Below are 15482 nucleotides of genomic sequence, written 5' to 3' on the forward strand. Positions count from 1 at the left end.
CAGCATTTTTATGTACCATGGCATATCCAGATCCAGGCTGGTGGGGAGGGGAACTGGGTAAGATCGACTGTCAGGGAGGAACACAGACCTTTGGCCAACGATAGGTAACACAAAATGCTGGAGTAACTCAGTGGGACAGGCAGCATCTCTGGAGAAAATGAATGGGTGATGTTTCCCATTCCTTCTCTTCAGATATACTGCCTGTCCCACTGAGTTACTCCAGCATTTTGTGTCTATCTTTGCTTTATGAAGATATTTACTTTGCAGAATTACATTTTCTTCTCTTTTCTGACTTAATTTTGCTGAATAAAAATGACAATCAAGTGTTTATATTTTACCTTTAAGCAATCTAAATGGAAACAAGAAATATATTTCTATGGAGCGAAGGAATAGATTATGTTTCGGGTCGAGACCCTTCTTTAGACATGTCTGATTACTAGTACTGCACTTTGAGGTTAGACCATAAGAGTATAATTAAGCCATTCAGCCCATTGAGTCTACTCTGCTATTTGATCATGGTAGGTCAATTTTCCCCCCTCTACTCAATTCTTCTGCCTTCTTGCAATAACCTTTGATTCCCTTACTTCTCCTTAACGAGTCCACAACCCAAGATTAGAAATTGTGCAGCCGGAACCGAGCACACTTCTTGGAGTCTTGCGCTTCTCGTGTGTAGTGGTGGAAACGGGTCTGTGACATGAACCCATTCCTTGACCCCATTCCCTTACTAACAAAGAACATATGAATCTTTGCTTGGCCTCCACATCCATCCACAGTGACAATGAATTCCACAGATTCACCACCCTCCGGCTAAAGAAATTCCTCATCTATATTCTAAGGGTACGCCCCGTTATTCAGAGGCTGCGTCTGGTCCGAGACGCTCCCATTACTGGAAACATTCTTTCCACATCCATTCTCTATCTATTAATTCCATTATTTGGTAGGTTTCCATGGGATTCAACCCCCACCCTCACCTCATCCTTCTAAACTCCAGCGAGTACAGGCCCAGAGCTGTCAAAACACTCCTCAAACATAGTTTAAGTTTTAAATAGAGGTACATTTTGACAGGAGGAAAATGGTTTAAAACATTTTTTTAATTCATTTTAAATAAATCAACACAAAAATGAAAAAAGACATGTTAATAAGAAACACTCAAATAATACACCTACAGAAAAAATATACAGAAACAAAATAAATAAAAAAATAATTATAAATAAATGAAAATATAAATTATATATTTTTTAATTATATAATGCAACCCATACCATCAGTCACCCATCCCACCCTGGCTAATTAAGAGTGAAGAGTGCACCTACACATAACAAATCAGCCCTTGTTAAATTTAGTTCTGTGTAGGTGTACTCTTCAGGAGGAAATCTTGGGGGTTTGTACATTTCCAGATAATGTAAAGGCAAAGAATGAAAGAAATGGTTGAAACAATTTTTGAGTGACAAATTGAAGTGGGGTGCGAGATGGAAAGTGAAATTGTCATTTCTTTTTGTAACCAGTTACTGAAACACATCACTTTATATCAGCCAAACACAAACTATTGTGCAATGAGCACAGTTCTTCAAACAGTTTCAAAGGAAATAGCAAAACATAATGTAACTCGCCATGGGAGATGTGATTATGTGTAAAATGCATTTGTTGAGTATAAATATCACTCCTGAGTGCACCATTCCAAGAGGCACCCAAGCATGTGAAACTGAAACGTTCGCCCCAAATACCTTCTGCCTTGAGCAAACCACCTACAACACCTCTACGATTCTTTAGACCCATTTGAACAAAAAATGATCGGTTAGATTGCGACTGAGTGACTAATGCATGTGCCATCACTTAGCTGAGAACAGAATTTGGTCATTTGTATGAGGCCAATGGAGCAGTTAACGTATATTGGATCAAAGGTAGACACAAAATGCTGGAGTAACTCAGCGGGACAGGTAGTTCTTTCCTACACATTATTTTGGATCAATCTCCATTTGGTTGAGGGAGTAGAAAGCTGGATGCTTTGGAGTTAATTGCCGTTAACAGATTTGTCACTTTTTTTCAGCAGTTGATGGTTCTGTAAACATTTGAAGAATATTTGATTTGAAAACAAAGCTACAGGCAATAAAGATGACACAAAAGGGACTTAAATCCTCAGGGAAATTTTTCCCTTGTAACTTAATAGTCTCAGATGCGCCATCTCACCGTGAACACTCTACGATGGTTGCACAATGACGCAGCGGTAGAGCTGTTGCCTTACAGCACCAGGGACACGGGTTCGATTCTGACTACGGATGCTGTCTGCGTGGAGTTTGTACGTTCTCTCTGTGACCTGCATGAGTTTTCACCGGGATCTCTGGTTTCCCCCACACTCAAACAGTTTTGTAGGTTGTTATAAATGTAAATTGTGTGTGTAGGAGATAGTGTTAGCAAAGCAAATTGCTGGTCGGTGCGGACTCTGGGCTGGAGGGCCTGTTTACTCGCTATATCTCTAAAGTAAACTGAACAATGTCAGTGTTTTCTTATCCTTTTTCTCTTACGACGCGTACAGCTTGGCTCAATAGGAGGCTAGTTTGGTCTAGGTCAAAAGGTTTAGGTGTTTGAGACAACTGAATTAGATAATCTAGATTAGTATTCAAATGGAGCAGCAAGTTGGTGTATGTGTGTGTGTGTGTTTTGGGGAACGATTTTCAGTGACAATACAATGCCATTATCACCCATTCCTTCTCTGCAAAGATGCTGCCTGTCCTGCTGAGTTACTCCAGCTTTTTGTGTCTATCTTCGCCAGAATTAACTATTGTGAGCTCTTGACTGGTATGATCAGCAAAGTGCAATGGCGCTGCCTGGTGCAATAACCAAATCAGTGCATAAAATGACATCCTCTGCCCTGCACTGCCTCACTAATGTAACAAACAAATGGTTTAACACAGAAACGTGTCCATGTGATATTACAGAACAGGATCGTATAAGAGACATTGTGGCGACATCTTGTGGCCGAGCCCTTTATTATTGCAGACAATGTTGGAGGGGTCCCTGCATTGCCCAAAGATCATAGAGCGGACAGTTCCATGAATTAGAGGGTTAACATTTTCTTGCTGCTAAATGACTATAAGTCAAACAATAACTTTTTAGCCCAAAGACTAACGTACACTATCGACTGCTAATAACTCAATAATTACTGTCTTCCAACTGGAAAATGCTTTATTTATTCTCGCTCTGTTTTCTGTACATTAACTCTTAAATAACCTGTCTAAAAGCTTTTCACTGTACCTCGGTACACGTGACAATAAACTATACATCCACTTATCACGGATACCCCTCTTTATCCTTATAACCTCCAAAAACTCTTCACAGATTTGTCAAACATGAATTCCCTTTCATAAATCCATGAGGACTCTTCCTCATCCTATTGTTATTTTGTAAATGGCCTTATACCATGTTCTTAATTTTTCTGGAATCTATGGAAATTTAGAGATTTCAACCAGTGCTCCACTATAACCAACGTGGTCTGCAGAATATCGGATCATTTATTGCCATTCAGGTTCATTAATTTTGTTTCTCCTAATGCTTATTTCTTTCACATTCTCATTCACAACAAAATCCGTTGCTCTCCACTATTTTCAGGGTGTTTGTGTGTCCTCTATTTAATGATCGGCACCAAATAATTTATCCTATATTAATCAATAGGGGCTCAATATTAACCTTAACAAATAATTATATTTATCACAGTCTGGCTATATGCTTTTCATTTCTTGATTACTCTAAAAATCCCATTGCTCTTTAGAAATTTCTCAATGTTCCTTTGGTGAATTCTGAAATATCTTCAGTTCTCAAACTAGCTGCTCTTTCTAGAAGCACCAGATGTAATATTATTTTTCACGTTTGTCATATTGGACTGCATTTCCCATGCTAACTATGTTTTAATTCTTTACACGTTTGCCATTGCTTATTTTACACCATATCTTTCAAGTAGTTTTCCAATCTGTTGTAGCGGTGCTTAATATACAACACACAAACTGGCTATTTGGCGCAAGTCGTACATGCCATCCAAGATGCCCCATCTAGGCTAGTCTAAATTGCCCACTGCTGGCCCATATCACTCTAAACTATTCCTGTCTGTGTACCTGCATCATCAGAGACCCACACCATTTCACTCTTGCCATCGGGAAGAAGGTACAGGAGCCTGAAAACTGACGTCCAGGTTTAAGAACAGTTTCTTCCCTACAGCCATCAGGCTTTTAAACACTAAAGCCTCAAATAAGCTCTGAATTACATAGACTTTGGGCGAATTGGTTTTGTCTTTTTGCACTATTATTGTTTGTTTTTATATGTATACGATACGATAAACTTTTCATCAGGCGCAATTAGTCTCAACAGTCACAATAAACAAAGTACACAAACATTTGAAATTAAGTGAAAAAGAAAAGGACGGTGTATATATGTATATATATATGTGTGTGTGTGTATATGTATATATATATGTGTGTGTATATGTATATATATATATGTGTGTATGTGTATATATATAAATATGTGTATGTATATATATATGTGTGTGTTTACTGAACTTATTTTCTCGTTTAAACACAGTTTACTATGTTTACATATTCTGTTGTGCTGCTGCAAGAGTTTCATTGTTCTATCTGGGACATATGACAATAAAACATTCTTGACCCTAGATGAGTGAACCAGGGAGTTGGGAGTCTGAAGAAGGGAATCGACCTGAAACATCAATCACCCTCAGTCATACCTCCTTCTCCAGGGTTTGTCTGCCTTGTCTCTGCAGTCCCTTCCACCAGAGTTGTGTGTGTGTATGTCTGTGTCCCTGTGTGTGTGTGTGTATGTCTGTGTCCCTGTGTGTGTGTGTCCCTGTGTGTGTGTTTGTCCCTGTGTGTGTGTGTGTGTGTGTGTGTGTGTGTGTGTGTGTGTGTGTGTGTCCCTGTCTGTGTGTGTGTGTGTCCCTGTTTGTGTGTGTGTGTGTGTGTCCCTGTGTGTGTGTGTGTGTCTATATCTTGTGTGTGTGTGTGTGTGTGTATCTCTGTGTGTGTGTGTGTGTGTGTGTGTGTGTGTGTGTGTGTGTGTGTGTGTGTGTGTGTGTGTGTGTCCCTGTGTGTGTGTGTCTGTGTGTGTGTGTATCTGTGTGTGTGTGTGTGTGTGTCTGTCTGTGTGTGTGTGTGTGTGTGTGTGTGTCTGTGTGTGTGTGTGTGTGTGTCCCTGTGTGTGTGTGTGTGTGTGTGTGTGTGTGTGTGTGTGTGTGTGTGTGTGTGTGTGTCCCTGTGTGTGTGTGTGTCTGTGTGTGTGTGTGTCTGTGTCCCTGTCTGTGTCCCTGTGTGTGTGTGTGTGTGTGTGTGTGTGTGTGTGTGTGTATCTGTGTGTGTGTCCCTGTGTGTGTGTGTGTGTGTGTGTGTGTGTGTGTCTGTGTCCCTGTGTGTGTGTGTGTGTGTGTGTGTGTGTGTCCCTGTGTGTGTGTGTGTGTGTGTGTCTGTGTGTGTGTCTGTGTGTGTGTGTCTGTGTGTGTGTGTGTGTGTGTGTGTGTCTGTGTGTGTGTGTGTGTGTGTCCCTGTGTGTGTGTCCCTGTGTGTGTCCCTGTGTCCCTGTGTGTGTGTGTGTGTCCCTGTGTCTCTGTGTGTGTGTGTCCCTGTGTGTGCAGCTACACCCCGCCTTCTCCCTGGGCTTTGTGGAGGAGGAGCTGTAGTGTTGTCCACGCCGGGCCTAGCCGGCTCTGTCACCCTGAAGCCTGGGAGCGCCGGTGAAATCAAATGGCTTCGTATTTTGAGGAGCACGACTGCGAGCCGACCAACGCCGAGGAGCAGTACCGACAGAACGCATTGCTGGAGCTGGCCAGGTAGTTTTAAACTTCACAACAACCTTGGTAGCGGGGAATAAAGCGAATGGAGGGAGGAAATACTTGAGCCAGGCCCCGGGAGGGGGAACAGGCCTCACAGTGAAATAAAACACTACTTGTTAGTAAAGTGTGGGCTCGGACAGTAGCTGTGGGCCCATGGCCTCTCCTTACACATTCTTTATATCCCCATAACAACGCAGAGTGGGTGAACTGCCCCCAAACCATAACATGGAATTGGATAATAAATGTCTTGGAGAGGTTAATGTGTGCCTGGACATTGATTAAATGTCATCATGGAGGGGAGTGTGAAGTCTCTGCTTGTGGCCTTTCTGTTAGAAATGTTCCAATAAAGACTATTACAGAAACAGAGGTAGAAACTGAATGAAGTTTATTGTGAGAGAGGGAGACACATAGAGCCCAAGTGTCTGTGGGAATCCTCTCTGAGCTAATGCTGAAACCCATCCCTTTTCAAGATACAAGATACATTTAATTGTCATTTGGACCCCTTGAGGTCCAAACGAAATGCCGTTTCTGCAGCCATACATTACAAACACATAGACCCAAGACACAACATAATTTACATAAACATCCATCACATTGCTGTGATGGAAGGCCTAATGCACTCTCCCCCCCCCCGCTGTCAGAGTCAAAGTCAAAGCCCCCGGCTGGCGATGGCGATTGTCCCGCGGCCATTAAAGCCACGCCGGGTGGTGCGAGGTCGCACACCGGGTCTTGCTGTTAGAGCCCCCGGCGTGCGCTCGCAGAGTCCCGCGGCCATTCCAAGCCGCGCGGGGCAGTGATGTAGGCCCCGCTCCAGGAGCTCTTCAACCCCGCAACTCGGGCGGGGGAAGTCGCCGTTGCGAGAGCCCTGAAAAGCGGTCTCCCTCCAGGGACCCGCGGGCTCCCGGTGCCGCCGTCCACAGACCTGCCGTTGAAGCCTCCGACTCTCCGGCAGCAGCAGCAGCAGCAGCGCTCCTCCACCGCTCCACCCGCTCCGGACTCGGCCAGCCCCGCGACGGCGACGGTGAGTCGTAGCACCAGAGTCCCCGGCTTCTTCCTGTTGGAGGCCGCTCCTCGTTGCGGCCCCAACGACAACGGAAACCCGACGAGAAAAGGTCGGGTCTCCAGTGCAGGGAGAGATTTAAAAAGTTTCCCCCCCCCTCCCACACACACACCCCAACAAAAAATAACAAAAACTACATTAAAACACAGACAGAAAATAATAAAACGCGGACAGACTGCAGAGGCCGCTGCTGACCAGAGTCGCGCCGCCCACCTACATTGATTTAGACAAAAAAGCATCCAGACAAATGGTAATGAACAAGGACACTCAGGATCAAAGATCCTATAGGATGATTTCACGAAAGGTCACTGGAGCGTAGATCCGCACCCACGTGACCGAAAATCTCAAGTGGAGGACATGCTAGTCAATAATGCCTTACTTTTGATGAAATTCAGCGAGCAAACGCGATAATTCCTGATATTTTGGACCTTTAAATCTCCACGGCAAATGTCCGCTGTTCACTTCCGCTGGATTGGCACCTTCAGCTCCCTCTTTAATTTACCTTAGTTTCTATCTTTTTTTTTTACTGTAAATCTAGGTAGCTGTGCCTCACGGTCACCCCGACTGGCACAATAAATTGCAGATCAAAACCTGGCCGTTTTCTATGTTTTTAACGGGTGGGAAAGTGCGTGTTTTCCCATCCACTAACATGTACCGGATGTCTAGAGTGTCCTCCACTTGAGATTTTCGGTCACGTGGGTGCGGATCTACGCTCCAGTGACCTTTCGTGAAATCACCCTATAGCAGAGGATCTTTGCTCAGGATTCAAAGGAAATAATATTTAGCTGTGGAAAGTTACACCGGAGCAAGATTAGCCGTTCTGCAAGTTCTATGATAGACTCTTAATCTCTTGACTGAGACCTGTCAATTACTTGTGCCCTAGGCAGTTTCTGTAAACAATCTTGTGCAAACACAGATAGAATACACAAGGAAATAGTTACATACATTTTTCCATCACTTTCACAATTCCATGGGCTCTAGAGGTCTCCACAGGTACCTGTGAGGGAGGGGAAAGAAAGCTGGGGAGGAGGTAAAATGCTATAACTTGTTATAATGGAAATGGTAGCATGGACCTTTGAGAGTCTCTTCTATCCAGAGAGGCTGCCTGTCATAGTCATCGAGTGATACTGTGTGGAAACATGCCCACATCGGCCAGCATGTCCCAGCTACACTAGTCCCACCTGCCTGTGTTTGGTCCATATCCCTCTAAACCGGTCCTATCCATATACCTGTCTAACTTTCCTAAACGTTGGATTAGTCCCAGCCTCAACCATTTCCTCTGGCAGCTCGTTCCATACACCCACCGCACTTTGTGTGAAAAAGTTACCCCTCAGATTCCTATTAACTCTTTTCCCCTTCACCTTGAACTTATGTTCTCTGGTCATCGATTCCCCTGCTCTGGGCAAGAGATTCTGTGCATCTATCTGATTTATTCCTCTCATGATTTTATACACCTCTGTAAGGACACCCCTCATCCTCCTATGCTCCAAGAAACAGAGACCCAGCCCACTCCACCTCCCCCTATAGTTCACATCCTCGTAATTTTTCTCTGAACCCTTTCAAGCCTGACAATATCTTCATACATGGTGCTCAGAACTGAACACAATACTCCAAATGCGGTCTCACCAACATCTTATATAACTGCAACATGAGTTGTCGCATCTTCACTATCTGCCCTGCTGAGTTACTCCAGCATTTTGTGTCTACCTTTGAGAGTAGTTTTAGGATATGGATTATATGCAGGCAGCTACGAGTTGGTCTTGGTATTATGTTTGGTGCAGACATTCTGGGCTGAAGAACCTGTTCTGTACTGTTCCCTGTTTTCTGCAAGCCATCTGAGCCTGAGTCTATAGTTATAATTTGTCCACGACCACTCCTGTTGATTGTAATCTTATTCCAGTTTACAGTTTGCATCTATGTTTGGGATGAAGAAGGTCTCGACCCAAAACGTCACCCATTCCTTCTCTCCAGAGATGCTGCCTGCCCACCTGAGTTTCTCCAGCATTTTGTGTTTACCTTCTATGTTTGGGATGTTACTTTCCAAAATAAATTCTCCACAGCTAATAAAAGTGGGCACTTTCTGAAATATTATCTCCCTATTTCACCTGCAGTCACAAGTATGGATCAAAATACTGCAAAAATAAAGTCACACAACATCCAAAGAGGATGGTCTGAGACTGCTGAGATTGGAATCTTTTTCCTGAATTTATATGCTGGAGTATTTAATTATTTTCCCTTTTTGCTTCATTGCCTCACTGATAAACATGCACATTCAACCTGCCTGTTCAACCTTGCCAAACATTTCACTAGTTTTCTTTCTCCTTTTTATTCAGTTGCATTTGAAGATTTCTCTTTCTTTAACAAAAAGTCCTCCTCAAAATATGAAGTTTTTTTTCTTCACCCACCCACACAATCGGTCTGAAAAAGGGTCACAACCCAAAACGTCGCCTATCCATCTTCTCCAGAGAAATTGCTGAACTATTCCAGCAGTTTGCCTTTTTTATACTCGCAGGTCATATATAGTCACTAATATTTATCCCAGGAAATTGTCATTTGCTAAAATGTACATTATAAATTAAAGATACACAAAAAAGCTGGAGAAACTCAGCAGGTGCAGCAGCATCTATGGAGCGAAGGAAATAGGCAACGTTTCGGGCCGAAACCCTTCTTCAGACTAAAGATATCTGTGGGTAGACAGGAGTGCTGGAGAAACTCAGCGGGTGCAGCAGCATCTACGGAGCGAAGGAAACAGGCAACATTTCGGGCCGAAACCCTTCTTCAGACCGTCTACCTTTTGTCTACCTTCGATTTTCCAGCATCTGCAGTTCCTTTTTAAACAAAAGATATTTGTGGACCAGTACCAGATATTTGATATTTTACTAAACAAAGACCATAATTCTGTGCATTGGTTAGTTGATTTTTGATTTGTTTCAGAATTGGATTAACAAAATATCATCCTTTGTTTGTTGGTTCAAGGTCTCTTTTGGCCGGGATGGATCTGGACCTTGGACAGGTAGATTTTTCTGACTGGGAACACAGATTGCCGCCTGCTGCTAAAAAGGAGATTGTAAAAAATCTCCCAACTCTTCCCGTGACACCAGCGCAGGCAGGTAAGTCTTTCAGTTCCAGTGCCGTGTTTGGGGGAATTAGCAGACTTCATACTTCAATCTTGTTAAATAATTAACACAATGTTAGGGTGTGCCTGCTTTTATGAATATTGTATTTTTGAGCTCTACAAATGAGGACGTTGTTGACTTGATCCCGGATATTGTAACGCATGCGCTACTGGAATGATGTGGTAGCACTAGAATAAGTACAGAAGAGATTCTGTGGAGTACTTTCACCACCACAAAAGGGTTCACTGCAGCCTTCTCCAGAGCGATGTGTAAATGCAATAAATGGCTCATAGGGAAAACATTAAAAACAAAATTGATTAATAATCGGGGACTAAAGAAGTGCTTAGTTTTTTAAATTTCTCCAGTAGTGCTGTCAGACCTGCTCAATAATTCTTGCTTTTATTTTGGTGAGATATGTCATTAGAGTGTCTTACTAAATGATTCTGTGCTGAAAGGATTATGTCCCTTTATTCAGATAGAGGCCTCAAGTGCCCAGTTTGCTTGTTAGAATTTGAGGAAGAAGAGGCTGTGAAGAAAATGCCATGTGAACATTTCTTCCATTCTGGCTGTATTGTGCCCTGGTTAGGAAAGGTAAGTGTTGCTCACCCTCTCCCTTCTCCCAATATCCCAGAGATATTGCATTTAATTGTACAATTAATTCCACAAATATTTTCCAAGCCTACAGTCTCTTATTCTAGTGAGTAACAAATCAGTAAGTTCAGCATCCCCTGTTCTTGGAGACCTCCAGATTTGGAAGGGTTCTATTCTCAGCCTTTTCATTTATTTATCAGTTACCCATTCACATTTTTTTTACAGACATCGTCAGTTTACACACGTTTGGACGACATCTTCCTGCCACACTCTGATCAAACCTGCTTGTCATGCAGGGTATAACATCACATTCTTGAGTTCAGTTTCTGATCCATAGTAAAAGATTTTCCCATTTCAAACTTCAGAATGTTATCTAACCATATCTATGTCTGGGCAGGATGACCCACTCAGTTACTCCAACACTTTGTGTCGTTTTGTGTTCACCAGCATCTGCAGTTCCTTGTTTCTACATTGTGACTATGTCTACTGTTTTCATATCATTACTTATTTTTTTTTGTGGAAAGTAGATTAATGATTTTAAGTAAAGGCCATTCATTGGAGTCAGGATGCAAATGCTAATCGATTGGTTTATTTCCAAGGCCCAATTTCCTTTCTTTTTATTTCTAACTTTTTAATATTTGTTTTGTTTCTTGGCATAAACTATCTCACACCTTTAGGCGCTGTAGGCTCATTGACTTCCTGTTCCTACCTCAAATGTTTGGTTGTCTTTGTACATTTGACGGATAAGGAGCTTTTCTCTGCACAACACTGCACTGCACAACATTTTGGTCGCCAAATTATAGGAAGGATGTCAACAAAATAGAGAGAGTACAGAGGAGATTTACTAGAATGTTGCCTGGGTTTCAGCAACTAAGGTACAGAGATAGGTTGAACAAGTTAGGGCTTTATTCTTTGGAGCGCAGAAGGTTAAGGTGGGACTTGATAGAGGTCTTTAAAATGATGAGAGGGATAGACAGAGTTGACGTGGATAAGCTTTTCCCACTGAGAATAGGGAAGATTCAAACAAGGGGACATGACTTCAGAATTAAGGGACAGAGGTTTAGGGGTAACATGAGGGGGAACTTCTTTACTCAGAGAGTGGTGGCTGTGTGGAATGAGCTTCCAGTGAAGGTGGTGGAGGCAGGTTCGTTTTTATCATTTTAAAATAAATTGGATAGTTATATGGACGGGAAAGGTATGGAGGGTTATGGTCTGAACGCAGGTGTATGGGACTAGGGGGAGAATACGTGTTTGGCACGGACTAGAAGGGTCGAGATGGCCTGTTTCCGTGCTGTAATATGGTTATATGGTTATAACACATTGTTGCATCAATTTGCTTCAGAAGCTTCCGACTTATTGAAAATGTACTTTTGTTTTGTTTCTTGCAGACTAATTCATGTCCTCTATGCCGACTCGAATTGCCCACAGACAATGAAGAGTATGAAGAGTACAAGCAAGAAAAGGTAAGATGAGAAAAATACTGCAGTTATTGAAGACATGGAAACAAATAAACTGCAGGAAATACCATAGATCGGATGTTCCCTGCAGGCGGTGATGATTTTTCTAGTCAGTTAACTTTCATAAGAAATGCAAAGTTAGAATTCTTATGTAGATAGAGAACTAGAGGCAAGATTAAGAGAGAGAAACAACAAAAGATTTGTAATAGAGTGGAATTCATATGAGGATGAATGATGACAGGGATTAATGGCTCAATATCAAATGGGGCAGCAATGGAACAAATGATTAAACAAGATGTGTCTGAAATAGTTTTACGCGCGGGGGGGGAGGCAGAATAAACACTGAAAGATAGGAGACTGATCATAATTTGAAATAGTTGTAAAGGCAAGCAGCGGTAAGTTTTTCACAAAAACAAACATAATTGAGGGATTTGACAAAGTAATCAATGTTTGACTTTCCCAGTGCAGCAGGAATAGTACAATACTGTGAAGATTTTACGCTAAATTTAAAGAATTACTCTTTCATCTTGGAGTGTATTAGCGTCATGAATGTGAGAAGGGAGGATATATAAAAGGCCTGGTGTCCAATCTCCTAGATAGGCACAAAATGCTGGAGTAAATCAACAGAACAGGCAGCATCTCTGGATAGAAGGAATGCAGAGTTACTCCAGTATTTTGTGTCTATCTTTGGTGTAAACCAACATCTGTAGTTCCTTCCTACACGTACCATCTCCCACGCTGGGATAAACATTGCTGTGGAAGAGGGGTGTCACTTGGGTAAAGACAGATGCTGGCCTTTAGTAAAGGGCCCACATGAAGTAGGTGTTGGGTCCAAGGCACGAAGTTTGGGGGGATAGTATGCCAGTGATGGAGGGAATGAATGTGAACGATGGTATTGAACTTTATAGTTTAGTTCATCGCATGCATGATTACTGCCATGTAAAGTGATTTCACTGTGGTACCACATTTGCCCTTTGAGATTTAAGTTATAGATAGGTTGGTTAAATGTGGGATCGTTAGTTGACAATCACACACATTGACCTCTTGGAGCTGAGGATATGATGTGCTTCGTGGATGTATCTGTCCATTGCTTTGAGTAGATTAGGCAATTGGATAGCCTGCCATTTTGTTGTCTAAACTTGGGCACAATGACCTATTTTTACATTGGATATGTGGAGTTGTATAGCAGTCCAGTGGGAATCACTGGGGAAAAGGGAGAATAGGATTACCTGCTTGTTCGTCTGTTGCTCTGATGTGCAAGTATATCACTGTATGTCACATTGTCACTTGCGAGTGGAGCACCAAGGCAAATTCCTTGTATGTGAACATACTTGGCCAATAAACCTATTCATTCATTCATTCATTCAATCCACAAACATGGAATTGAATGTTGCGTTATCATTGAGGTATATGACACAATTGACTTATTTACCTCTATCGTTACGCAGAAGCATTGCTTCTTGCTCTACAAATGCTGCCTGTCATTGTGAGTAATTTATAGTTATTTGTATTTCAGATAATCAGCATCTAAAGTATTTTGCTTTTGTTTGGTAGTTTTTATATTATTGGCCCTATCATAGGATGTTGCTAATATTTTAGCCTGTCTGAGTAAGTACATTTTTTAGCGCTTTTATGTATTTTAGCTCTTAGGGCTAATGGAATCAAGGGATATGGGGAAAAATCAGGAACAGGGTACTGATTTTGGATGATCATCCATGATCATATTGAATGGTGGTGCTGGTTCGAAGGGCCGAACGGCCTACTCCTGCACCAATTGTCCATGTTTCCATGTTAAGTATCTTGGATGCAAGATGCCATGTGAGGTGTATCTGTTCAAGGAAGAAGCATGCCAGAAAAATTAATCATCATCAAAGACAAAACCATCATAGTTTAAAGCACCCATTCCTTCTCTCCAGAGATGCAGCCTGTCCCGCTGAGTTACTCCAGCTGTTTGTGTTTACCTACTGCCAGATGCCTCAGGCAACCTGCATGTAAACTCATTCTGACTTGCCCATCAGACAGCACATTAGATAAATAGAACTAGAAGCAAAGGCAGCTGATGGATGTCAGGGATCGCAGACAGACCACTCAAGGCAGCTAGGAAAACGGACTCCCCATGGAGGCTGCAGTTCCAGACATCTACAGGGGGATTCAATGCAGCTGCAGCAAACGTTCACAAGTATTGTTGACAAATTGGAGCACTGCTAATAATGCAGTGGTGACCGTTCTCAAAGGTGTTTTTTAATTCTACCTCCAGGAGAGAAGAAAACAGAAGGAACAGCGCTTGGAACACTTGCACGATGCGATGTACACGTGACCACCAGCATCTTTGTCTTCCACTCGATGTGGATGTTACAGTGACTATCCCAACCAAAGATCTCCGCTATAAGATCTTTGATCCCAACTCCTACACCACATACCAATTGGCACTGCTCTAGTCTGACCCCTCTGTTAAACAAATGTTGTACAAGAATCAAGGATAGCTCTAGAAAGTCATAGAATAGAATAGAAATTAGGTGCAGGAATAGGCCATTCGGCCCTTCGGCCCTTCGAGCCTGCACCGCCATTCAATATGATCATGGCTGATCATCCAACTCAGTATCCCGTACCTGCCTTCTCTCCATACCCTCTGATCCCCTTGGCCACAAGGGCCACATCTAACTCCCTCTTAAATATAGCCAATGAACTGGCCTCAACTACCCTCTGTGGCAGAGAGTTCCAGAGATTCACCACTCTCTGTGTGAAAAAAGTTTCTCATCTCGGTTTTAAAGGATTTCCCCCTTATCCTTACGCTGTGACCCCTTGTCCTGGACTTCCCCAACATAGGACCTCACTTTTACCCCCTTTTTGCTTGTGGAGGTGAACAACTGTTTATTGTAGTTGTAAACTTATTCCTTCTCATTCCAAATTAATTTTTAAAAGGTTTTTTAAGAAGCATCATGCTATGACATTTCTCATGAGAACAAATGCATACATATTATAAAAGGTCCATACCATTGAAGCAGTCCGTGTTTGCAGGTGGTACAAGCTTAATTCATTTCTTCTCTTGTCCATGCATTCCCTATCCTCCTCCCTGTTTCTTCTTGCATGGTCAAGGCTATAGTTCTCCACTGGGATGCCACTTCCATTGAGGTCACGAGTCCTTGTGCACAATTGCCCACTATGCTGACAGAACACCTTTACCCTCAAGTCAAGGCTACCTACTAATCTACATTCCAAACCTTCTCAGATCTGTTTAAATAATTCGTTTTTTTTTTATCTAAATTAATTGTAAAAGTTAAAAGAACACAAGTGCACATATGCTTAAAGCACTTAAAACATTAAAAGTAATTTATTTGAATCAAATAAATAACTTTGCTTTGTTTCTAGCAATTCTTCTGTTTATGTCTCAAGAGTTGAAGAGATATTTGCATTGTCCTGTTGGACCA

At 42.2% G+C, this 15482-nt stretch overlaps 1 protein-coding gene across 1 annotated transcript; it reads left to right on the forward strand.

The window, feature by feature from the left end:
- Window positions 1-5638: 5638 nt before the first annotated feature.
- Window positions 5639-15032, forward strand: rnf181 (ring finger protein 181). The gene is made up of 5 exons (XM_055662455.1): window positions 5639-5827; window positions 9867-10000; window positions 10482-10597; window positions 11986-12060; window positions 14312-15032. The coding sequence occupies exons 1-5, from the start codon at window positions 5742-5744 to the stop codon at window positions 14369-14371; spliced, it is 471 nt and encodes a 156-aa protein (XP_055518430.1). The 5' UTR covers window positions 5639-5741; the 3' UTR covers window positions 14372-15032.
- Window positions 15033-15482: the final 450 nt, after the last annotated feature.

Source organism: Leucoraja erinacea, chromosome 35, assembly GCF_028641065.1.
Source record: "Leucoraja erinacea ecotype New England chromosome 35, Leri_hhj_1, whole genome shotgun sequence".
Lineage (NCBI taxonomy): Eukaryota > Metazoa > Chordata > Chondrichthyes > Rajiformes > Rajidae > Leucoraja > Leucoraja erinaceus.